At 35.7% G+C, this 26,730-nt stretch overlaps 1 protein-coding gene and 1 long non-coding RNA gene across 5 annotated transcripts in view; one reads left to right on the forward strand and one right to left on the reverse strand.

Annotated features, from left to right (window-relative positions):
* LOC125960770 (uncharacterized) overlaps window positions 1-26,730 on the reverse strand; it is a 483,380-nt gene that overhangs the window by 42,226 nt on the left and 414,424 nt on the right. The window lies entirely within an intron of this gene.
* Window positions 1-26,730, forward strand: part of WDR35 (WD repeat domain 35) — a 62,210-nt gene that overhangs the window by 24,278 nt on the left and 11,202 nt on the right. For 3 of the 4 annotated variants that reach the window (XM_012534852.3, XM_033437406.2, XM_033437407.2), the window contains 12 exons: window positions 566-598; window positions 958-1,018; window positions 7,067-7,211; window positions 9,904-9,973; window positions 11,010-11,063; window positions 12,938-13,047; window positions 13,524-13,734; window positions 18,359-18,439; window positions 23,170-23,306; window positions 23,626-23,829; window positions 24,678-24,824; window positions 25,432-25,564. In XM_012534852.3, the coding sequence (XP_012390306.1) occupies window positions 566-598; window positions 958-1,018; window positions 7,067-7,211; window positions 9,904-9,973; window positions 11,010-11,063; window positions 12,938-13,047; window positions 13,524-13,734; window positions 18,359-18,439; window positions 23,170-23,306; window positions 23,626-23,829; window positions 24,678-24,824; window positions 25,432-25,564 (1,386 nt within the window). The remainder of the gene's footprint in view (window positions 1-565; window positions 599-957; window positions 1,019-7,066; window positions 7,212-9,903; window positions 9,974-11,009; window positions 11,064-12,937; window positions 13,048-13,523; window positions 13,735-18,358; window positions 18,440-23,169; window positions 23,307-23,625; window positions 23,830-24,677; window positions 24,825-25,431; window positions 25,565-26,730) is intronic. The other variant, XM_004274856.4, reaches the window with a different exon arrangement.

The following is a 26,730-nucleotide window of genomic DNA, read 5'->3' on the forward strand; positions in this document are numbered from 1 at the left end:
AGTAATTACTCTAGGGAGCAAGAAATGGGAAGTTGGGGGACTTCTGTTTTTAGTAAGATGTCTCATTTGATTCTTTAAGCTATGAGCATGTGAATAATAAGTATGTAAAACATTTATATTTTGTGGCAGTAAATAAGCTTGTTTTAAGTAGTGGAAGAGTAAATTATGATATTTTACTGTATTTTTTTATCATTTAGTTTACGTTTATGAAATTAAACAAGTTTTACTTGAGATACTGAGAAAAGAAGTCTGTGTAAATAGTACATTGAGAATTGGTTTATTTGAAATTATTATTCTAATCAAGAAAACATCTATGTAAAATATTATTCTTAGTACTAGATATAGAGAAGGTGACTAACAGCAAAAAAATTGAAATTACCATTAGAATAATCTGATGTAAAGTGTGCATTATGTTCGATTATTTTTCCTAATATTAATCATTGATAATTGTGTATGTGTTAACCACTGAGCATTTTAAGTTATTTTCATTGGGTTGGGTTATGTTTTTTTCTGAATTAACTGAATTTTTCTGAATTTCTCATGTCATTTATATATTGCTTCAAAGGAGGAGAACGAGATGGAAACATTTGGTGCAACGGTAACAAATTGTTAGCTCTTACATAGCTGGTTATAGGATAAAAATGAGTTTTGAGGTTATAGCTGACCAGGAATTTTAGAAGTATAAAAATGAAAAGTAGCCAGTGTACTTGTGTTTCTTAAATGGTCTCTTAAAAACCAGTGTTCCTCTATATTGAGAAATCAGCCTTAGTTTAATTTTAGTGCATATTTCTTTAGTTTTGTGCTGTAGATTATCTTTGCTGTTCTTTGTATTTAATTTTATCAATTCTTTCCATGTTAGTGATACTTGAAAAAGAGATAAGCATGGTATGTTAAGCATTATTTCTTTTACAATACATAAGCAGGAGTTTTGATACTTTCTGTTTTATTTGTTCACAGTTTGTGCTAGTTCTTTGTAATTCTATTGGCACGCCTCTGGATCCCAAATACATTGATCTTGGTAAGGAAATGTTAACATTTACTCCCTCTTTAATCAAGTCTTATTTGTAAACTAATTTTAAAATGTAACAATGGTATTATTATTAATTAGAACGGTATTCTCTAAAACAAGGATGAACATACTTCCTGGTTTGCCAGGTTCAGGTTCAGTACCAGTCTATGCCTGTTGTCATGGTAAAATTATTAGTAATGCCCCATTTCACTCTCAGAAGGATCCTGCTTCATACAATAACTTTTAAGTTCACTCTGTCTAAAATTCACAAGAATCTCACGACTGCTGTACTGCCATCATTTGCTTTAAATGGGAAATATAATTGTATGAGAATTGGTATCCAGTGTAATGATTAGTATGTAATACACTGAGGATTATAGAAAGAATTCTGCCATGAAACCACTTTTATTATTAATAAACTGCCAAGTACCTCTCTTCCATAAAAAACACTTTAGCTGCTTGTTAAAGTGAGTTTGCCCTGTCCAGATTTTTCTGATGAAATTAGTTTATTAATAGGGACAACTTAAAAAAATTCCTGACTTTTTTGTTTTCAGAAGACATTTGTTTCTTTAGATTTACCCTTCCCTCTATCCAGTAGCTATGAAAGTAACCATAAAAAATTCCAAATCTTATTCTTAGTATTTTGTCAAAAATTGTTACCAAATATTTTGTTGCCAATTTCACTATAACTTCCAAAATAATGATTTTCTTTTAAAGTGTATATTAGTTTATTGGATATGGTGTTAGAAAAAATAGTAGGTTTCAAAAATTGAAAACCCATTGAATTATCTTCTGAATCTGAGGACTAGTCTTTTTTGTTTTTAGATTTCACATTCAGCCTTAACAATTAAATGTTAAGGTGTGCCTTCTAAGTATTTTGCAAAGGTATTTGGGTGATACAAGCAAATGTGAAGAATACTTACTGGCCTCAAAGATTTTAAACTGTATGTTTAGGGTCTTGGTAACTCACTTTTAAACATTGAAACTTTTCAACTTCTTGTCTTATGTTCAGTGTTAGGTATGTTTATATGTTTCTCGCAATATATTTATATATGTACATAAATGTTAGTGTTCTTTGTTAATGTTAATATTCCTTAGCTTAAAATTATTATACTTATCACATGAATATCTTCTTTTTATTGGAAATAGAATAGTCTTAAATCTAAGGGATGAATTCTGTCAGTCTTCAGATTATATGCTTTTTCTTTTAATATCAAAAGTTTTAACGTAATATCATAATGATGATAGGGTTAGCCTCAAAGTATTTTAATCACATGCAGTCTATGTTTTAATAAAGCCAGATGTAAATCCTTTACCTTCATAAAATGGCAAATGCTTGAGGGCATGATTATTTGTATTTTTGAGTCTTGAAACTTTTTTTTTTGTGGTCTCACTGGCTGAAATTTTAACAAACAGTTCTTTCACTGGTCTGCAGTAAACTCAGCCAAAAATTCAACATTTTTGCTTCACACATATCCTGTGAAATTCCTTTTTTAAGTTTCTATGCCAAATTTTCATGAGGACTGGAGGCTAAAGCAAAAAAAGTGTATAACTGATATTGTTCTAGGAAATGTGATTTGTCATCTGCTCTTCCTGAAAATCTCTAGAGAAACTTTTAAAAAGAACATTATGTATTATTACAGAAGTTTAGTTCGTGAGGCTCTGTTGTACTGTACGTGTAAGAGTTAGGTACCATTTTTGGGGCCTCTTCCTTTGAGCCCTCAGTATACCTTTGGTCCAAAGTACTTACTCTGCACTGTGATTATTGATTTTCTTATCTACCTTCCCTCCAAGATTTTGAGCTTCTTAAAGATCTAACCATGTTTATTCATTTCTGTATCCCCACTGCCTAACGCTGTGCTTGCCCCATAACAAATGTTTATTGAATGTATGAAAATATTTAAAATAAAATCTATTTATGTAGCAAACCATCAATGAGTATATACTGTTTCAGGTACTGTACTGGGTACTGGGAGTGATAAGAAATTAACTCTGACATTTCCTGTAGAATGTCTAAACAGATAATTAAAATATAGTTAGTCTATTGAACAATGACATTTGCTCCCCTGCTGTGTGCTAGGTTTTGGTGCTAGGTGCTAGATAAGTAGATGTCGGTGCATAAGGATGTCAGGGACATTTTTTCTACTTAGAGAAGGTTTCATTTGAGCTGAGTTCTGAAGGGTAAGTATTTCTTCAGGTAACACTTATAAGGAGAGGAAACAGCATTTGCAGAGGAATGAAGGCATGAAAAGTGCCTGAAAAGTACCAGGTGCCTGTGCTGCAGCCATTTTGTGGGGAGCACGTAGGAGCTTTCTAATGGTGGCCGGTAGCATTTGCACTAAGTCTTCTATATAGGCCAGAGAGAGGTGATTTGATGAAAACAGTTCAGTGCAATTTCAGTTTAGCAGCTCTTTAAAGGGCTGAGAAATAGGTAGAAAAGTGGGGGAACATTACAGATGTAGACATTTATTTCAGGCCTCAGCATTAAAATATTACAAGCAGGTTTTACTTATATGTGAATTCCTAGATTGTCCTAAATTATTTTACATCCTTGCTTAGCTAGTAACTATTACCTATTAGTGTTACAAATTTCAATTAATGGAAGCATAATTACTTTCTTTACAATTTTTTCCCAATGATCTTTCTAGATATTTCAAATTTTTTCTTTCTGGATACTGAATAGTTGAGAAGGACATGGACTGCTTTTTTCCTGGTTGTATTTTTTTCCTAAAATATTCAGTGTGTTAAAATTTGGTCTTCTAACTTTTTCCTAGAGGCTTAGTTCTAGCAAACTAAGAACTAAACCACCTGGATGGGATAGATAATAAATGATGATCTAGCATAATTTATTTGGATAGGATTATCTGCCCATATGAATTTGCCAAAATTACTGCCATGCTGATTCAAAAGAACATGTTTCATATATATTGTATTTGTTTTTTGTATTGACTAGTGAATTTATATATCGTTTTATTATAAAAAGCAAAAAATAATAGCAGCCTCACCTAACAGTTATTAACCCTTAATGAGAAGCAGTCTGCCATAGTGGTTAAGAGCACAGATTCTGGAACCAGATTGACTGTGTTTGTGTCCCAGCTTCTACCACTTTCTAGCTGTGCAACTTCAGTGAGTTATTTAACCATTCCATCCTTCAGTTTCTTCATCTGCTCAATGGGGGTAATAATAGTGCCTGCCTTAAAAGGTAGGTGTGAGTTATGTATGTAATACATTAATTATATATTAATATTATATATCATAACTATATAATTATATAAAAATGCCTGACATATAATTTTTAAAATTCAATAAAAATTGGCATTTAAAATTATTATTATTAAGCATTTATTCTATGCCAGGCACTGTACTATGGTTTATATTTGTTCTCTCTCTTAATCCTTAAAGTAGCTCTATAAGGTTGGTAATATTATTATTATCTTCAATTTACAGTAAGCAAACAGAGGTTCAGAGAGAATACGTCATTTATCTAAGGCCACGGAGTTAGCAAGTGCCTGTGATATAAATCCAAGAAGTCTGACTTGCTATGAACCACTTTTTAATTTTGAATTAATTAGGCTGATAATAAACTTGTGATTATTTAGGATGTATCAAAAAAAAAGGAAACATGAGTATAATTTATAATTGTAGCTAAACATTGGTTAGAAAAATGCTTTTATATGCTTAGGAAAAACTATTTTATTAGAAAGCAGTTAAGGTTTGTGAACTTACTTCACATCACACTAAAGGCATAATAGTTACCGGCATCAGACTACCTGTGGTAGAATTTACTGAACATTTAGCAAATGTCTTATGATTTAGTGCAGATGGGATCAGCAAAAGCTCAGCAAAGCCTAGGCCTGGCCTGCTCATTTGTCCCACTCAGGGCTGCCCCTGAATCGGGCTCTGCCACCATTCTCAGGATTGCCTTCCAACCAGCTGTTCGCTACAGGAAGGCTTCTCACTCCCTCTAGAGTTTGGTAGTGGTACACATTTTGAATAGAGAAATCTTGACAACTGTAATTAAAAACAACTTTTTAATATGATTCAACTATACTGAGTTATTTATTTAGCATATAAAAATTCTTGCGTTTGAATCTCGACTTGTTAATCTGTTCAGTTAACACTATACCATCAATCTAGTTTCTAATTCTTTGTTTAGTTCCTAAGTCTCCTACTGCCCTAAATGTCCTTTATTTGGGCTGTGGCAAGAACTCCATAAATGGTAGCTGTTATTAACACTGTTCCTTTATTCTGACTGTATTAATGATTACTTTGTACAATAGTTTTGAATAGAGCAATATGTTTTGTACCATTTTAATTGTGAATTTAGAAATTAGCTACTAAAATGATCTTTTATGAAAGAGTTTTTTGTTTTTCTATACTTTTGTGAATGTGTGTGTTTAATTTTGTATTGTTTGTTTGTGACCTTGGGCAAGTTATTTTACATCTTTAATCCTCTGTATCTGTAAGATGGATTTGATGAGACTACTTCATCAAAGGGTACACAGTAGGAATTTAATTAAATATTCTCTAAGAAATGGAACAGATGAAAAAAATGTTTAAGAGACTATATTCCTAAATTTGGAGAATTTCATTTACTAAATTAATGAGGAAATATAACACATATGAGATCAGAGGGAAGGATAAAGGCCTGAACCAAGCAGTAATGGTAGTGGGGATGGGAGGAAGGAGTGGGATTTTATTTATCCATTTGGACATTTGGGCTGTTTCTATTTTTTTGACTGTTATGAATGCTGTTATTAATATTTGTGTATGAGTTTTTTTGTTTGTTTGTTTGTTTTTGCTGTACGCGGGCCTCTCACTGCCGCTGCCTCTCCGGTTGCGGAGCACAGGCTCCGGACGCGCAGGCTCAGCGGCCATGGCTCACGGGCCTAGCTGCTCTGCAGCATGTGGGATCTTCCTGGACCGGGGCACGAACCCGTGTCCCCTGCATCAGCAGGCGGACTCCCAACCACTGCGCCACCAGGGAGACCCCTGTGTATGAGTTTTTGTGTAGACATATGTTTTCATTTCTCTTGGATATATACCTAGGCATGGAATTGCTAGGGCATGTGGTAATTCTACTGATATATTTAACATTTTGAAGAACTACCGAGCTATTTTTCAAAGTGGATGCACCACTTACATTCCTACCATTTCTCCACATTTTTTGCAAATACTCATTATTGTCTGACTTCTTGATTCTAGCCATGCTAGTAAGTGTGAAATGTTATCTCATTGTGATTTTGATTTGCCTGGTGGCTAATAATGTTGAGCATCTTTTCATTTGCTTAGTAGCCATTTGTATATCTTCATTGGAAAAATGTCTGCTCAGATGCTTTGCCCAATTTTAAATTGTGCTATTTGTCTTTTTATTATTGAGTTACAAGAGTTCTTTATACATTCTAGATGTAATTCCCTATCATGTATATGATTTTCAAATATTTTCTTCCATTTGTGGATTGTTTTTTCACTTTTTTGCTTGTGTCCTTTGAAGCACAAACATTTTTAATTTTGATGAAGTCCAGTTTATCTACTTTTTCTTTTCTTTTCTTTTCTTTTTTTTTTTGCGGTACACGGGCCTCTCACTGTTGTGGCCTCTCCCATTGCGGAGCACAGGCTCTGGACGCACAGGCTCAGCGGCCATGGCCCACGGGCCCAGCCGCTCCATGGCATGTGGGATCTTCTCGGACTGGGGCACGAACCCGTGTCGCCTGCATCGGCAGGCGGACTCTCAACCACTGCGCCACCAGGGAAGCCCTACTTTTTCTTTTCTTGCTTGTGGTTTTGGTGTCATATTTAAGAAATCATTGCCTAACCCAATGTCCCATAGATTTACACATAAGTTTTCTTCTAAGAGTTCTATACTTATGTCTGATTCATTTTGAGTTGATATTTCTGTATGGTCCTACAAACTTTTGACTCTTCTGAGTTCTCAGACTGTTTTTAGGGTATATTGTCTATAAGATGCTAGGTTGGACTCAGTGATCACTGAAGTCTTTTGCAGCACATTTTGTGATTCTAATTGTAACCTAATTGCCTTAATGTTCTTTTTAATAGTACCATTGTTTGTTACAATGACCAAAACCCATGTGATAGCAGCTTCAAAAGAAGCATTTTATACCTGGCAGTATCGTGTGGCAAAGAAGCTCACAGCATTGGAAATTAATCAGATCACCCGGTCTCGAAAGGAAGGGAGAGAAAGGTATAACTTTTGATGAACATTTTTTAGTAGCTCAACCATATCACATTTAAATCGGACATAGCTATTTACAAATTGTCATGCTTGAGAACTGTAAATTGTTTTGATTACTAGAAATAATTTTCCATTAATTTGAATATCTTTCAGATTTATGTGTTTAAAATTATCAAAATAAAAGAGAGGTAGCATGGTGTAACAAAAGAAAAGCCTTTAGCGTTAAAGACTGGAAACCTGTGTTTTTATAAGGGATGGCTATTCTCACTTATCTACTCTCGCCGTATTAGAGTTATAATGCTACACTGACATACGATTGTCTAACCAAAACTTCATTCCTATGGGTTAGAGGTAGAGGTCTTTCCAGGACGGTGGGGTGATTCTAGTATCATAATCATCACAGGAGAGGCAGGTCCGTAGACACAGATATGGAGGAGGTCTCTAGGTGGGGAGAATTGGTCACTTGCCTTCTTTCTCTTGCCCTGGATTCCAGGGGTTTTGGGGTTGGAACTATTTCTGATAACTGGGTGTAAAGATGACTCTACCATGTGGAGAAATTAGAAGCCAGGATGGAGGGATTCTTTCTAATAAGTATAGCAGTGCATTTACTGTGTTTTGTAAGTTATATTGTCTCTGTTAGTGATATTCCATGTTTGCTGCCCTTTTGTTGTTATCCTAAGGCTTTAAGCAAAGCATTTGGTTGAGTAATTTTAACCTAATGATTGTTAATGAGGGCACAGGCCTGTGTTGGTGGTGGTGGGCAGCGGGAAGTCATGTCAGAAATCTCAGGTTGCTTTTTTCAAATCATTTTCCTTCACACATACTTGAGATCTTAATGCAATCTTCCCTTCCCTTTAAGACTCACTCGTGTACTAAGGTAGGTGATATAACCCCAGTAAAAGTATTATGGATACCTGAATTCATGTGGAAGCAGGAAAAAAAAGAAGTGGAAAAATACTATATCTTGTATTCTCTGTAGTTCTGAAAGACCCAGTGGGAAGAACCTTTGGCCTCTTTGTTACTAGCACTAGTAACAAGAGACCTGCAGTCTGTGGGGAGAAGGTGGATCTTAGGACAAGGTTGGAGCAGAATAGTCTAGCCTCTCCATGGAGTGACTGTGCTCTGTGAACCAGCTAAAGAGATTCTGGCTTCTGTTTAAATAAAGAAGGCATCATTTCCTTATATTTCTGTCTGGGGTATACTTCCTAGTTTTAGTGACTTTGGGCCAGTTCTCTCTGAACTTCAGTCTCGTCATCTGTAAAATACCGTTGGTGATGCTGATAGGAACCAGCATCGATGGAGTACTACTTCTTGTGTGCCAGACACTGGGAAGTCTAGTCAGTACTCGTATTATTCCTATTTCACAGAGAGGAAACTGAGACACACAGCGTAAATTATTTGCCAGAGGTTCCCAGCTGATAAGAGGAGATGGGACACAATGCCAGGTTTATCTGGCTCTGAGCCACTTTCCTCAGATTGGCCTTCCTTGTAGTACCCTACTTGTTTTAAGAAAGGGATTTGGGTCAAATGATCTCTTGAGAGACCTCCTATTCTAACCTTTGACTTATATTTTGTGATAACTAAGTAGAAATATTGACTGTATGTACTTAATAAAAATGTATTAGAAAGCAGAAACATGGTACCTCTAAATTAGTATACCTTTCTGTTTTTAATACATTTCTTTAAAATTTATTTAACACTTGATCTCCTTATTATATTGGTGAAAGTACAAATATGACTTTAATTTAACAATGATAAACTTTCATGATATTTTAAAGATGGAAAATGGCTTAATTTTCCTGTGATTATATTGCAGCTGCAATGTCTTGACCTCCTTTTATGTATCAGGCTCTGTGCATGTGTGCTTTACCAGCATCGTTTTATTTATGCCTCTCAGAAATCCTGCAAAGGGGGAATTGTTAGCCTTCTTTTACAAATGAAGAAATTGAGGCTCAGAGAAGTTAAATAACTTGCCCAGGGCCTCATAGCTACTCAATGATGTGTCTTCTCTGTTCACCTCCGTTCATTTCAATGTTTTCTTCAGCAGACATTATAGAGCGCCTGACAACGTGTGGCAGGCACTGGAGATGTAGTCTTTGTCTCTAGGAAAATCACCGTCTAGTGGGAGAGACAAGGAAACTAGCAGCAATACTGTGGTGTGAATAAGTGTTACAGTAAAGGTATCCGAGAGATGGTACACCAGAAGTGGTGCATCTTCATAACACAATAGGCATAGGGGAGGGTTCTTTACTTCAGAACAAGAATTCCATTCATTAGAGCTTCCCAAATGCACTTACGTTTTACCTTTATTAAGCATATCGTTAGAAGGGAAATTATGGAGAAACAACAGAGAAACTTGATGCTTTAGAAGTTGTTCCTGACAGATGTTCATTGGGGGAGTAAGGGAAGATATCTCTTGGGGCTTTACCGACATTCACTGGAAATATATGATTCAGTGTCCAAATATATTGTTGGCATAGCTCTCAGGAGCATGGCACTTGCATAACTAGTAAACACATGGTAGGTAGTTTCTGCCTTTGTAAGATTGAGCTGTGTCAAGAACTCTTTAAAATAATCAGGACAGTAATATTAAAAAACAGTATTCATCGGTGTCATCCAATCCTTTAATTGTTCTAGAGATCATGAAATAGTATAAACCTTACTTATACTATCATTGAAATTAAAATTTTTTTTTTTTCAGGATTTATCATGTTGATGATACTCCTTCTGGATCAGTGGATGGTGTGCTTGATTATAGCAAAGCCATTCAAGTAAGTGATTTTATTATCGCCAGCAAATGTTAATATCCATAGATTTGGAAATACTGTAATTTTATTTTGAGACCTGAAAATAATTTGTTTCCAACGAATAGCATTTTATTCTAGTAATTCTTTTAAAAATTTCTATTCTAATTCAAATTTTTCTAGATTTGTTTTTTCTTCTTTTGATTTTGAAAAAAAGTTTATTTTGACATGATCATAGGCCCACAGGAAGTTGCAAAAAATAGCACATAGAGCCTCTTTACCCAGCTTCCCTCAATGGTGACATCTTACATAACTATAGTGTAATATCAAAATCAGGGAATTGACATTGGTAATGATGCTGTGAACTAGACTATGACCCAATTCCTATTCAGTTTTCACTAGTTTTTACATGTAGTTTTATGTAACTTCATCACCATAAAGGAATTGCCTCGTGCTACTTCTTCATTTTCACACCCACTCTCCACCCCCATCCTTGTCCTCTGGCAATCACTCATCTGTTTCCATCTCTATAGTTTTGTCACTCTGAGAATGTTTTACGAATGGAGTCATACAGCATGTAATAGCATATCATCTTTTGAGACTGGCTTAAAAAAATAATCCATCCAGGTTGTAGCAGTGCCATGCCATTTGCCCCCTTCTTTATTTTGGCATGTGCTGGTCCTTTTGCTGAATGTTCATCTTCTACAGCTAAGCTCAAGTTTTTGTCTCTCTTCCCATTTTGGTATAAGTTTATGCTCTTCCCTCTGTGCACTTATAACTCCTGTGGTTTACCTCTACTGTGATCATACTGTACTGTCATTAGATGTTGGTTCCACTGCCTTTCCCAGTAGACTTCTGAGTAATCCCCGAGGGCAAAGATTTTATCCGAGTATCTCCAGTGCTTAGTTCAATGTCTGGCATATAGTAGGTGCTCAGTAAGTAAATGTTGGTTAAGTTAATAAATATAGAGTTACGGTATTCTTCTTAGTGAATTGTATACTACCTTGTACCAGATTAGCCAGTCAATGAATATTTGTTAAAGAGTAATGCTGATTTATTTTAGGGCACAAGGGATCCAATTTGTGCCATAACTGCATCTGATAAGACATTGATTGTGGTAAGTTGTTAAAAGAAAAACTTATTCTATGAATAATAATCATTTAACTTGTTAAAAATAGAATAAAGCAACATGTTTTGGATTTGAATATCATCTTGCGGGCGCCTCAAGTTTTACTAGGTCCAACAAAAGAAATAAGAAAGATTTAAAGATTGCCTCACAAATTGTTAATCATTTGCCAAAAATAACTTTGTGAAAGCGGTAGAATCATGGCCAGCTGGGGAGAGTCTGAGGCTGGGTTGAACGAGCCCAATAAAGGTTGGCAGATGTGGAGCAGATGGACGGTGGTAGCAGGTCTTGGAAAGTTTCCTCCTCTGTGTGGCCTGCTTTTTCATATTGGAGAAAGTGCTTCGGCTCAGCTGCTTCCATAAGAATTAGAATGAAGAGGTAGTGTGCTTGGTAGCCAGTAAAATAAAGAAGCCTGTGGCAAAATTTTGCTGAATTTTTCAAATAAAATCAATGTATCAATGTTGTTGTGCCTTTTCTTGAGCTCTGACATTTGAAAATATTAATTTTAGAAATAAGTGTTTAATATAGTAATGCTGGTAGAGTCATTAAATTCGAATTATGTAAATAGATCCTTGTGTGTGTATATTTCCAGTTCTAGTTACATTCTTTAGACATTAGCTAAGTTTATGGGGGAAAAGATCTTAAGAACATAGTATTCATTTTTCCTCACCAAATAAATTTGGTATATGTTTTAAGGCAGTTTGTCTTACAGTCAGGTCAGGTTTTCTTTTTAGATTCTTTGCTATACAGCAGGTTTTTGGTTGTGTTAGTTGTGTTTCTGACATTTGCAGGAAAAATAAAAAAAACATGCAAGTCAGATCAGTCACAAAAATTGACTTAATTCCTAAATGAGAGTCTACCTCTACACTCAAATAGTTTTAATATCAGCCAAAAATTTTAATGGAAAAGGTATCTTCTGCGTTTAAAACTTTCCACTGTTGAAATATAAACAGCTTTTAGAACCTTGCCTTTTTCAAACTTTTAAAGCCACAGGACCCACTTTTTCAAAAACAAAATCTTATTGTGTACTTCAGTGTCATCTTTTAAAGCCTATACCTCCTTTTTGTACATTAAAAAATATCTGCCCTCCTCACCACTCTCTTGCCCTCCCCAGCCTTTCTGATAGGCCTCTGTGGAGAAGCATGCTGGGAGGGCAGAGCTGCTGCCATTAGAAAGGGGACAGGGAGTGATGGGCTGAGTGCAGCCTTCTGCTTTTTTCCCCGTGGCTGTGGCCGGAGGCACAGCAGGGTTTGAAAATCACAGCTCTCTCCTGTCTGTTGCTCTAACTGTTGATCTGTCAGCCTTAAGGCTTGCACAGAGTTGCATAGAAACTTATATTCTGTTTTATTTTTAAGCACATTTAAACTAATACTCATTGTATCACTGCTTTCTGATCATCTCCCTTTGCCACAAACTGGTATCACATAGATGGCTATAGGATAAAAACATAGACTTTCAGTAACAACTGTTTCCTATGGTGATCTTATATTGATTTTTCACGTATATGAAATTTAGTTCAATAAGTGCTTTATAGTTTAGCCTTTAATGTACCCCGAATGTTAACCTAGACAACTGTAAATAACCCTAGATATATCTTTATGTATTATTAAAGAGCTAGGTTTCTGACTTCTTTCTTGAATATTACATGAAAAAAATTAGATCACCTTCAGCCACTTTAAAAAGGTTTTAATTAAATTATGAGGTAAATTTGTACTCAGAACACGATCAGGATCAGGACTGAGAATTCACTATGACACCATCACTTTGGTTTTGAAACAAATGTATGAACATATAGAGAGACCTGTAGTTGTGATTTAATATTATTATGGTAAATATGCTTTAGTAATCAAAAATACTTTCTGTAGAGTCGTGAATCTGGCACCATTCAGAGATACAGTCTTCCTAATGTTGGTTTGATTCAAAAATACTCCCTTGATTGTCGAGCCTACCAGTTATCCTTGAACTGCAACTCCAGGTAAGTCTGAAAACTTTCCTCGCGTACATGTTAGACTTAGAAGTCATCCATTGGGATTGTTGTATTTATGTAATAAATGCAAAGACTTGTGTTTGTTTTAAACTTGTCTTACAGTTCAGTGTGGTTTTACTGTAGTATATTTGTATTTAAATATTATATTTACTGTGTCTAGATGTTTTCTCTCATTGGGCAAAATATAGAAACTCTAGTGTAATTAAAAAAAAATTATTTGCATACCAGTTGCTTTAATCCTTTGGATACTTTTTTCACAAGGAAGCAAAATGGAAAGCAGCCCATGTCTTCTATCAAATTTATAAATGTTAGTTTAAAGCCAGTTATTTATTTAAAGCCATTTCTACCTCATTCCCGGGTTCTGATGAACTTATTTTGAAGAATGGTGATAAGTAATTATGTTCATGAACACAGATAGTACTTTTACAGCTTTTTTTCCCCTTCTCCAATTTCATTATTTGTAGTCGTCTTGCTATCATAGACATCTCAGGAGTTCTGACCTTCTTTGACTTGGATGCTCGGGTAACAGACAGCATAGGACAGCAAGTTATTGGCGAGTTGTTAAAATTGGAGCGAAAAGATGTCTGGGATATGAAGTGGGCCAAAGATAATCCTGATTTGTTTGCAATGATGGAGAAGACAAGAATGTATGTTTTCAGAAACTTGGATCCTGAGGTAAAAACAAGAAATAAGCATTAACAGTACATAAATAATGAGCCAAATACCAAAACCTGGACATTTCCCCTTTGTTTCTTCAAGAAGTTTGTTGGTGTTGGCTGCATGAATTCTGAAAATAAATAGAAACATTTCTGTGGAATTTAAAAATATTTGGTCTTAAGTGGGATTAATATTTATCCTTTAAATATTCTCCACTTTCACTGAAAGGCACTTTCTAAGCATTTATCTATTCTTTTTAAAAGATGGAACCATGCTCACTAACTATATAGTCTTTATTTCTTTCCTTGTCAAAGTTTAAAACAAATAAAGTAGTCTTATTACCAAAATTGCTTAAAACCACCAGCCAAAAAAATGTGGTTTTGGAGTTGCCTCGCCCTTTCGTTCTCTTTTGCCTGTTCTGCGCTTATTCTGTGCTTACCTTTGTCTTGTGTATATTTACATGAACTTTGTCACCTAGTAATCCATGTTCTTTATCATCCTGATAATCTTACGAGCAGGCAAATGTGGACTGTGATTAATAATCTGCTCTCTCTGGGGTGTCAGAAAGCTGCTTTCTCACTGATTTTAAAGTTATATTTTTATTTTCTACTTGTGGCTCACATCAGCTAATTTTTAGGCTCAGAATTTTCCTGTCAGTCTGCTGTGTATCAACTGTTAGCTGTTGTGTTTGGGAATTCAAAATAATTTGAGTGGTAGCCTAATCAAAGCATCATTAAGAAGATAAATCTTTTAAACAATTTTCGAATTATCAGTGGATTTTCAATTTGGAATTTTCAATACTCCTGTTATACTCCACTAGTGGAAATAATAAGAGATGACTTGATAAGTGCTTTATGTCATTAATTGATGTTTGTTTGGACCTGTAGTTTCCTTCTTGGGAAGAAATTACATGCTGGGTACCCTGAGCTACTGAAGATCTTCTGTAATTATTTAGTGGTAAACTAAACATCTTTAATACCCTAAATTATTTTTACATTTCCCCGTTTGAGCCCTACTCAGGATCTTTGGGTTGGTCAATGACCTGATGTAAATTGTTCTCAAAGGCTTTGTTAAAGCTTTTAGGAGTCTTAAGGATCTTTATAATTTTCAGGCCCTGAGTAATGGCTCAAAGGAAGGGCATTCAGGGCTGCTGCATTTGACCTATATAAGCATGGACTTCTTTCAAGGGTTCAAAGAAAATTTGACCCTTGGTACAAAACAAGTGTGGAAATTTGACAGGTAACCATGGGATAAACTTGAGGATGGAAGTAAAATACGTTTTGAGTGTTAGGGTCCTTTTTCCATCCTTGGCCCTACTTGTATTAATTCCAAAATCATATGCCTGGAGAAGTGAGAGGATTATGCCTGGCATAATGGTCACACATGGTCAGTCTAGCACCAAGGGAAATCTTTGCCTGGTGGAAAGTGTTTCTTAAGTAGTTTTAAAAGAACAACCTTTTATTTATTTATTTTTGGAGTTTGTTGTCTGGCTTGGCAAGTACTTCAATTTCTATTAGATCTAGAGGCAGGTGAATTTCGTATAACATTACCATTGACTGGATTTCTTTACAAACCATGGTGTGCTGTTCTTTTCATTCATGAGGACCCTGCCTGTGGTCCCTGTTTGGTTAGTTACTCTGCTAGTCACTCCTCTAGCATGTGAGGTCATACTCTTCAAAACTGAACTTACTAGAACTCCTTTAGGACATAGTATTCTGTGTTATTATTAGGGAGATAAACTGTTGTTTGATGGTTAATACCGAATACATTTTTATACGTTTGAGTGATATTATGAATTCTAGTTTCATACCTTTCCTTAAATTGTAGACCTTTCTTCAGATTATGTGTGAGAAAAGGGTGGCATTTGTGTGCAAAATTCTAATTCATTGATAAAGCATATTTTCCTTGAGAATTGGGAAGTGAGTATTTAATGTTGATATTCCCTGCTTGATCATTTTCATCTCCAGTGACCCTCTGAAGGTACTGATTCTTTGATTTCTTTGTTGACCCATTGATTTTTTTAGTTTAGTTTAGATGTTGTTTAGTTTCCATGTGTTTGTTTTATTTCCAGTTTTCTTACTATAATTGATTTCTAGTTTTATACTGTTGTGGTCAGAAAAGATGCTTGATATCTTTTCAGTCTTTTAAAATTTATTGAGATTTGTCTTATGGCCTGGCATGTGATCTATCCTGGAGAATGTTCCATGAGCACTTGAAAAGAATGTATATTCTGCTGTGTTTGTGTCCTGTAGATAGCTTTTAAGTCCATTTGGTCTAATATGTCATTTAAGGCCACTGTTTTCTAATTGATTTTCTGTCTGGATGATCTTTCCATTGATGTAAGTAGGGAATAAAGTTCCCTAATATTATTGTATTACTGTCAATTTCTCCCTTTATGTCTGTTAATACTTGCTTTATATATTTAGGTGATCCTATATTAGGTGCATATATGTTTATGAATGTTATATCCTCTTCTTGGATTGACCCTTTTATCATTATATAATGCCCTTCCTTGTCTTTTATTATAGAACCCAGCACAGGTGGGGGCTTCTCCCGGGGCTTTCTGGGGCTGCTGTCTCGGCAGAAGGTGGGGCTGGAGCCGGAAGGGCTACAGCCAGGGCCCAGCGCATGCTGCGTCTTCTCCCATGGTGCAGTGGTGGTTGCCACCTCTGTGGGGGATGCTAGAGCTGCAGCCCAGTGCAGGCTGGGAGACTGTGCTGGTGCAGTCTTGGCAGGCAGGTCAGGGTTCCAGGCACTTTTCAATCTGCTGCCTCTGCAAGCAAGACTGTGCTTGCACCCTTTAAGAGCAGAGTCTCAGTTTCTTACAGCCCTCTGGTAAGCCCCACTGGTTTTAAAAATCAGCCAAGGGAGCTTGTCTTCCCAGTGCTGGACCCCAGGGCTGGGGTGCTCAGTGTGGGGTGTGAACCCCTTGCTCCTTAGGGAAGATCCCCATGCTTGTGATAAGCCCTTCCGTCTCTAGGTTGCCTGCTAGGGGTGTGGGTCTCGGCTAGATCACTTCCCCTCCCCTCCTACCAGACTCGGTGTGTTTTATCTTTCTGCAGCCTTGGTTGTAGAAGAGCCATTCTGCTAGTCTTCAAGTCATCCTCACAGAGAGCTGTTCTATATGTAGGTGTAGTTTTGGTGTGTTTGTGGGAGGAATTGAGCTCAGGGTCTCCCTGTGCCATCTTGGTGCTGCCCGATTTCTCTCCTTATCCTTCTATTTCTCCTTTTCTCTTTGTTTTTGGTATTATTTTTTATCCACAGATCATCTTTTATGACTTTATCTTTTGACCCTCTTGCTTTGTTAAATTATCTAGCTAAAAATAAAAAATTTTCTAGTGATTAACCTTTTTATAAGGGTACACTTAGTTTACATGTAGTACCAAAATAAAGTATATGAAAGGCCCCTATAATTTATAAGAAATATTTTGTTACATGTGCTTTTTTTGTGAATTAAATTTTATTCTGATTTTTTCGGTTCATAAAAGCATACTGTTTGCCTATATGTAATATAATTTTTTTGAGGAAATTTAGGGATTTTATAAAATTTTCTCATATAATTTTAGTCAATTTCTACTTTTTAAAGAAAATATACATTTAAAAACCCAATAAACACATATAATGTGCCTACAAGAGCCTCATTATTAAACTTAGACATATTAAATGCAAACTAAATATGATTCAATATTTACTTCTTATTTTCATCTTTTTAGTGTCTTACCATGATAATAATTTTTGTAGTTTCTATTATATATGAAGCACTAACTTTCAGAGTTATAAATTTGATATGTTATTTCATTTGGATTTAGGTTACTTTCTATTTCACTATGACATCACACACATATTTTAAAAAATTGCATTCTGGAGTTATGTTCATTATCAGACAACGTTATCCTATTCTTTTTACAGTGTTCTTGGAGGTATTAAGTATATTGGGAGTGTATTTCTTTTACTAGGGATTTAGGACAACTACTTTACATTATAATATGCATTTACCATACTTTATTTCTACAAGCCTGTATAACGCTAGGACAAGAAACAGACATATAGCAGGCTCATGTGTTTCCATGTTGGCAAATTAAATCTTGTTATATAGGAAATGAATCTATCAAGGATGCCCTCTGGCTAATGTTACAGAGGACTTACTTTTCAGTATGGTATGGGACTTTGATATATGTGCTTAGATACAAATATAGTGTTTGTCAGTTCATTAAGAATTAAATTTAATGTTGCATGGCATGAATAAGAATTATCAAACTGTATAAACCATTTTTGGATTAATTCAGAAAATTTGAACTGATACTGGATCCTATTAGGGAATTAATACTGATTATGTTAAGGTGTGATAATAGTAATGTGGCCATGTAAGAGAACATCCTTATGTTTTAGAGATATGAAATAGTTAGGGGTGAAATGTCATGTCTAAATTTACTTTACTTTAAAATACCTTAGCCAAAAAATTGACTGAAGCATATTTCTAAAATGTGAATAATTATTTAGATGATGTGTATATGGGTGTTAATGACATTCTCTCTCCTTTTTTGTTGTTTTGAAAATTTTGATAATAAAAGTTAAAATCATGATATGGTAAAGAAGGAAACTTTTGTACAGTTAAACATAACATTTGTTTTTGTCTTTAAAGGAACCCATTCAGACTTCTGGATATATTTGTAATTTTGAGGATTTAGAAATTAAATCTGTTCTTTTGGATGAGATATTAAAGGTAATTCTTATTAAAAAACAATTATATTTCTGTTGCTGGCTTGACTGGGACTCATTTTTGTACCAGGCAGTGTAGTGTCCTGGTTAGGAGTATGCAGTGAGGAGTTCCAGCCCTTCCCTGTCACTTATACAACCTTTAGACAGGTTCCTTCATCTTTTAAAGTTTCATTTTTCCCTTCCTGTTTATGAGCCTGTTTTTACCTCTATAAAATGTGGATAGTAATAGTACCTGTCTTACCGGATTGTTATTTTATAAGATAATGAGTGAAAAACAGCACAGTGCTATGATCAAGAGCTCATAAATGGTAGTTAGTTGTTTTCATTATTTTTATATTAACAGAGATACTGAAGAAATATTTGATAATTTTCTTTAGTCTTTTGCTTGTTCTAGGATATTTGAGTAACTTTTTTATTTGGAGGACCACTGTTCTCCTATTTTATTTTTCAGGTTTTATAAAATAATTCTAATTCCAGATAAAGAATTCCAGATAATTTTTGAATCCCTACTTTGGCCTTCATTGAATGTTCTTTGAAAATATTTTACTCTAAGAATGTATTGAAAGTTTACCTTCCTTTTATCCAAAATATTTATTTTTCTATGTACTACATATGTGTTTTGGAATAGTGGATTTTAAATTTCCAGAAGTTAGTTGCATTTTGTAACATGTTTTCATATTTTGGTTTGACATGTAAATTGCAACTCTTTTATTGGGAACCAGTTGTTTTCTATGTCATGACCACCCTGCCGCAGCAGGAATGGCCCCCACCCAAAATTTGGTTTGCGTGTAAAGAGTGATGACACCACAGATACACCAAAAGGGTGTAAAACGGTCTTACAAACTTAATGAGTTTTTAGGGGAGAAAGGATAGGCTTCCCAAGCTGCTCCAAAATTGGTTTGAGAGCAGGGAAAGGAGACTGGCTTGGGTTTTTTGGGCAGTTAGAGGGTGGGCCTAGGGTGAGGGTTCCCATGGGTAGGTAGAGATATGTGTGGTTTGAAACTCCTGCGTCACCAAAGGATGGAACACTTATGCTTTCTTATCATGTCCAGATGTGAGGCAGAAGGGGAAGGGGGAAGGGTGAGGCTTAAAAGCTATCAGCAGTCAAAGTCAAAAAGGAAGGTCTGAAGTTCTGTTACAATCTAGGTCTCTTAATGATTAACATTAGATAAACATCAGAACATTATTCTGTATAGCTGTAACCAGTATGTGGAAAGATAGATTTGATAGATTAGATAAATAAACAGAAGTAATTTTATAAAAATGACATCACTGTACAATCTACTTGTTTAGTGTTTAATTTTAATTCAGTAATGTGACAGTGAATCTGAAGGAATTGTAGAACATTAATTTTTTTTCACCACAAATGATTACAGCTTTTCTGGGTTAAGAAAAATACTGAAGAACTAAGAGGTTATTGCTTTTAAACTACATCTTAAGTTTTAATAGTATTGATTGTCACTCTAAAAGACGGTGTTTTTACATTTTCTCCCTCTTTCTCTCTTCTTTTTGTTAGGCACATTGTTATTTTTATGTTGTCAAGATTTAGAACATTTACATTTTATTTTGTAACCCTGATTTTCCACATATGTAGTCTTATATTTAAATGGAAGCTATTACCAGTCTTTTTCTACATTTTCTCTGTACATGAGTTCTTAATTTTGATTAATCTTTTAGTTGGCTGGATTTCTTCGTTATAATTCTTTTCAAGAAAGGCTCATAGTTGCTGATTGCCTTAAATTCTGGAGTGCTTAAAAATGCCTGTGATGTGTTGCTCTGATGATTATATTGACTTTTATGAAGAATTTTTTAAAACACATATTTAAACTGGTTAGATGTACTTTAAAATTCTTGATACACATTTTATGCATATCTAATAGTAGGATAAAGAAAGTCAGAAAGAGAAAGACAAATACCGTATGCTAACACATATATATGGAATCTAAGAAAAAAAAATGTCATGAAGAACCTAGGGGTAAGACGGGAATAAAGACACAGACCTACTAGAGAATGGACTTGAGGATATGGGGAGGGGGAAGGGTAAGCTGTGACAAAGCGAGAGAGTGGCATGGACATATATACACTGCCAAACGTAAGGTAGATAGCTAGTGGGAAGCAGCCGCATAGCACAGGGAGATCAGCTCGGTGCTTTGTGACCACCTGTGGAGTGGGGGGGATAGGGAGGGTGGGAGGGAGGGAGACGCAAGAGGGAAGAGATATGGGAACATATGTATATGTATAACTGATTCACTTTGTTATAAAGCAGAAACTAACATACCATTGTAAAGCAATTATACTCCAATAAAGATGTTAAAAAAAAAAAAGAATAACTACAGTACTATTGCCCGGTTTAGTGGCAGGCATTGTTAAACTGTGAGGGAAAACCAGGTTCTGTGTGACAATTTTGTTATCTGTCTGACTTACTACATAAAAAGCCGTAAAGAAAAGAATATTGTCATACCTTAGTTCCCTCTGAGGTCTTGTTGACCCAGGAAATATTTAGCTGAACTGTGGATTCCTTCAAGCATACAGTTTTAAGAAACAACATGAGTGTTGTACACCTAAAACTAATACAATGTTACATGCCAATTATATTTCAATAAAATAGGAAAAATAAATAACATGAGAAATTTCTTGGAGGACTAGAGAAGAAGGAGTGCAGAAGGAAAAGGATGGGAATTAACAGTTCTCTAAAGTAGAGGAGTTGGGGAGATAGACAAGAACTTCAGCAACTAGAAGAGGGGCAGGGGTGCTGTGGTTCAGTCAGTAGGTGTATCTCTTCAAAGGTCTGAAGCAAGAGAGCATTGGGTCAGTTCTGAGACTGTGAATAATGTGAATAACACAGCTAGGCATTGTGCTCAGTGTATGATACGTGTTATCTCACTTAATCCTCCCAATGCTAGGAAGTAAGTTTGATTACTATTCCATTTTTTCAGAGGAAGAATCTGAGGCTTGGAGAAATAAGCTGATTTGCCAGTGATACCCGGTTAGCAGTAGGCAAAAGCATGGTTTGACTCCAAGCTTTCTGGCTTCAAAGCTGGTGTGTGTAACTGTAGTGCTGGCAGAAATGAGGCTGGGGAGAGGTAATGGGGTAGGGGGCCCAGGTCATAAGTGACCTCATATGCCTTGCTGTGGAGTTTAGACTTGATCCTGGAGTCAGTGGCGGAGTAATGCAGGAGAATGATATGATTAGGTTTATATTTGGGGAAGATGGCCCTGGCTTCCTGGGTGGGTAGGGAGTGGGGTAGGGCAGGTTCTAGAAAGAGCTGCCACGTAACCAGCAAGGGATGGAATTAGGATTTGAGCTAAGGACTGTTTGAGTCCAAACCTCATGCTCTTTCCATCCTACTTTGCACGGTAGTTCCCTAAGAACTTTTCAGTTTCTAGATACAGGGGTTCAGTTGCAGGGTGGGGAAAGGGTATGTGTGGCTCAGTTAACCTTTTCAGAGAACTCTGGTCCATGGGAGCCATTACTCTTTTACACACGGGGCCTCTAATTTTCTTGTATGCTTCACTTTTTCATTACTTAGAATATGTAGAATATTGGTGAGTTCGTTATAACTGTTTTCTTTCTCTGGCTGTTAGCTAGTTCTTTGCTGCAAGACTGGCCTTTAAATTTTTTTTTCTTTGTCAGGCTGCTAAATTATAAAAGGAAAGTAGTGATGAAAACCAGCCCTTTTTCTTTTTTTTAAAAAAAAATTTGTTTGTCTGCTGCCCAACAGCATGTGGGCAGCACTTAAATTCTATTTAGCATTTTACTATACTTGCTGTGTCATATTTCTGTCCATCTGTCTATCTGCCCATTAATCAGTCCTGTTTTTTAATATAGTTCAGAGTTAGTACATATATACTTTAGCATGCATATCATTAATTAAAGTTCACTAATTCAAGTTCAGTATTTGCTTATAGTTTTCTTTCACTTGAAATAAAATTTGCATACAATGAAATGCACAGATCTTAAGCGTACCAGTCAGTGAGTTATGACAAATGCATACGGTTGTGCAATTCAAACCCCTGTCAAGATACAGAACATTACTATCATGCTAGAAAGTTCCCTTATGCCTCTTCCCAGTAAATCTGTCCATACCCACCCTCAGAGCAACTGCTATTTATAATTTTTTTTTCAATAATAGAAAAAAAGAGTAGACTAAGGAGTGAGGGGTAGAGGCCCTGCACATGGTGTTTTCTGCTCCAGTGGAGGCTGGCAGCACTTGGGACGGGAAGAGAGTAGCTCCTGGGGAAAGACATTTTGAGCCGAGGGAGACAAGGCTGCATGATTGTAAGGGACCCCTTTGACGACTGTCCCCTTTTCCCTGATTGCCTCAGGAGGGACTTCACTTGTGGACTGTGGGTGTTTTCCAGATAATTCAAACGACCCACACATGGCAACTTCTCTTTTTCCAAGTTTTGCTGATAATATGATACAGTTGTTTATTTGTTTGCTGTTTTTACTGTAAAAAAAAAAAAAAAATACAGGGCTTCCCTGGTGGCGCAGTGGTTGAGAGTCCGCCTGCTGATGCAGGGGATGCGGGTTCGTGCCCCGGTCCGGGAAGATCCCACATGCCGCGCAGCGGCTGGGCCCGTGAGCCATGGCCGCTGAGCCTGCGCGTCCGGAGCCTGTGCTCTGCCAACGGGAGAGGCCACAACAGTGAGAAGCCCGCGTATCGCAAAAAAAAAAAAAACATACTCTAAAGGCAACTATTTGAATTTCTTTCTTTTCATCTTTACTTTTAGAATCCAGAATATCCAGACAAGGATTATATCATTAACTTTGAGATTCGGTCCCTGAGAGATAGCCGAGCACTGATTGAGAAGGTTGGAATTGAGGATGCATCTCAGTTCATAGAGGATAATCCACACCCCCGACTTTGGTATTTAAAAATAAATAAATAAAACCTCTCAAGTTTTCAGGTGTAAAGTCTCAGCTCTGTCGTCCCCTGCTCTCATACGAGGCTCCTGATGGGAATAGGCTTCTGTTCTTATTCTTTTTAGATTTAAAATATAGAAATTTATTTTAGATTCGGAAGTATTCAACATAAGCATAATATTATATGAAACGTATAAATGTGTTACAATAATCACTTTCCACCATGTTTCACTAGAAACAGTAGGTGTAATAATTGAATTCTGATTCAAGACTTGTTTATCCTTAATTTGCCATTGGCTTTTCTGTTTCTCTTTTTAATAAAGGCTCCTACTGGCTGAAGCAGCTCTTCAGAAACTGGATTTGCACACTGCAGAGCAAGCGTTTGTGCGTTGCAAAGATTACCAAGGCATTAAGTTTGTGAAGCGCCTGGGTAACCTGCAGAGTGAGTCCATGAAGCAGGCGGAAGTGGCTGCCTACTTCGGCAGGTTCGAAGAGGCTGAAAGGATGTATCTTGATATGGACAGAAGGTAAGTGATAAAGGTGCGGGCATCCGGACTAATTCCAGAATTTGTGACTTTTTTTTTTTTCACAAATGAGGATTGTAAAATAGACTAAATGTATCATACCATCTCTCTCAGAAAATAATTTGTTTGGATTACAACCTAGATAGTCTACATGACCTTCATTAATTTATGCTTTGTAATTTGGGACAACTTTCTTCTCTGTTTTTATGTAATATTAATGACTGGCCATGGGAGACTTTTTTCACTTGGTAGGAAAAACATTCATATGACTGCAGAGACTGGAGGCTTTATCATTTATTATACCACTCATTATTTGGGTTCTCTTTTTTGGTTTAGGCCATTATTTAATTTTCACTTGTCAAGGGGCATGAAATAAAAATCAAAGGTATTTAGGGATTGAGTTTTATTCTTTATATTTTTATTTATATAAAATACTGTATGAACTTCATTTCAGCTGTGAACATTATATCTAATTTTTATTATTTGTACTTTCAGGCGGTTGCTAATACAACTCAAGCCCTGAAAAGAAATATAAAACCAAACATGTAAACATGAAATAAGTCTGATTATGTCTTAAGAAATTGATGAAAAGAAGTGATTATTATTTAAGTCATTATTTTGCCAAGTAAATTGAAAGTCTAGGATAATAAGAGGCAGGAAATTGTTTCCTCTTTCCTTTTGCAGGTTCTCTCCATTGCCTCTTACCTGGTGCTAAATTTCTAAAATGTTTGGAGGTACCTCATCTGTCTCTTCATTGTTGTGTATTCTCAGTGCCCTAGAACTGAACCTAGCACATAGTAGGCGCTTGATAGATACGTGATGAATGAATGAATGAATGTCAATTTTTGTAGAGATCTGGCTATTGGCCTCCGGCTGAAGTTGGGAGATTGGTTTCGAGTACTCCAACTCCTGAAAACTGGATCTGGTGATGCGGATGACAGTCTCCTTGAACAAGCCCACAATGCCATCGGAGACTACTTTGCTGATCGGCAAAAGTGGTAGGTAACCTATCTGGACCCCCTTATCCGTTCATTTGGCACTTAAAATTGTAACTGCCTGAGTACTTCCCTATGAAATAATGCTAGGGAAATGAAGACCATCCTTCCAGATCCCAAAATTCACATAGCTCTGGATTCACATTGAGGAGCAAGAGATCCTTCAAGCTGTCAGGTAAGCACTGCAAGACTTTGGAGTTTCAAAACCCAGAAGACTTATACTGTAGTTCCAGGTAGCTTTCTACTGTTTGAGGCCACAGTTTATATTTTCTTTTGTTATTATAGATTATTTTCAGAAATCATTGACTTTTATTCTTAAGTTATTTTGATCAGTATGCTTATTTATTTATGTCAGTGTTTGGAAATACAGCTGTATATCAGATTAAAACATATTTCTTAAGAACATTCAAAGAATGTTGTAACTAAAATATGCTATGCAGTCTTTAGTTTTGCTTTTTGTTCAATTTATGTGCTTCAAAGACATGCTGTAACTAAAGATGATTGGAATAATACTAGTGCTGGTATTCTAATGAAAGAACATTTTTAGTAAAAGTGCTTATTTATGAGGAGATTCACATTAGTTTTAAAAGGTTTTTTTTTCTTTCCATAGGTTGAATGCTGTACAATATTATGTACAAGGCCGGAACCAGGAACGCTTAGCTGAGTGTTATTATATGTTAGAGGATTATGAGGGATTGGAGAATCTTGCCAATTCACTTCCAGAAAACCACAAGTTGCTTCCAGTAGGTATTATAAATTTCAGTTTTTGGAGTTGTTAGGTTACTTTATAAGGTTTTTATGTCGTAGTCTGGAAATGTCCACTGCAATATAGAAAATTAAAAATTAACTAAAACTTTACAGTTTCTTAGGCATGGAATGATGCTTTAGTTATTAAAACAATTTACCAGTATTACAGAATGCTTGAAACTGGAGAGGAAGAAATCAGTCATATTCCTACTATTTTAACATGATCACAGTCTTGTGTAGGCTCGTCAGTTTTGGCTTTAAAAAATTAGCGGAACACGTGAAATATTTACAGATGAAATGACATGTCAGAGATTCGCTTCAAAATGATCTGGGGAGTAGTGTGTGCGTATGTATGTTTGAAATTTGCTATAAGAAAAGTTTAAGATAGCTTAAACTTTTATTAGGTTCACAATAAACTTTTATTAGGTTATATTAGCAATAAAAGTCAAGATAGCTTGACTTTTATTAGGTTATATTAATAATAAAGGATTTAATGTTGAAAAAAAGAAACTAAAAGCAGAGCTCTCTATAACTTTGTTCTAAATTTTCTTTTTAAGGCTCTTTAAATTAATCGTTGAATAATGTAAGTGAGCTTGTATTTTATTTGTTTTATTAGAAAGGTAAATCACTGAGTTGTACAAGACCTGGAGAGGTAGTAGCTCTCAACTGCAGGGTCTGGACGTATATCAGTTGTGGATTCTGCTACAAAATTTTGTCGGTTACTTAATAGATGAGTATAGAATTCTGTTAATTCAGTTCTTTTCTCTATTGTGAATTAGAGCAATTATCCCTGTAATAATGGCATTTTTACACACCCTTATTCTCAATCTTATATGTTCATTTGAGTAGGAAAACTGAAATTACTTACAACCCTGGGATTAGGGACTGTGTATCTGACATTATACTGTCATCTGTTAGGTGTGTCTGATGATGCAGAAAAAAATGTTGCTGTATGGTATCCAGAGCAGTAATATTACTGATTAAGTACTAAGTAATTATAGCTATAATAATTAAATATTTAAAATAATTAAAAAATTTCAGTAGTACTGCAAATTTTAAATCAAGTTTTGGAGGATTTTTTAATAATATGGGAAAATGTACAGAATATTTAAGTGAGGAACACAGGATACAAAACTATATATAATATGATTACGATATATTC

This window comes from Orcinus orca, chromosome 13, assembly GCF_937001465.1.
Source record: "Orcinus orca chromosome 13, mOrcOrc1.1, whole genome shotgun sequence".
In the NCBI taxonomy this organism is placed as follows: domain Eukaryota; kingdom Metazoa; phylum Chordata; class Mammalia; order Artiodactyla; family Delphinidae; genus Orcinus; species Orcinus orca.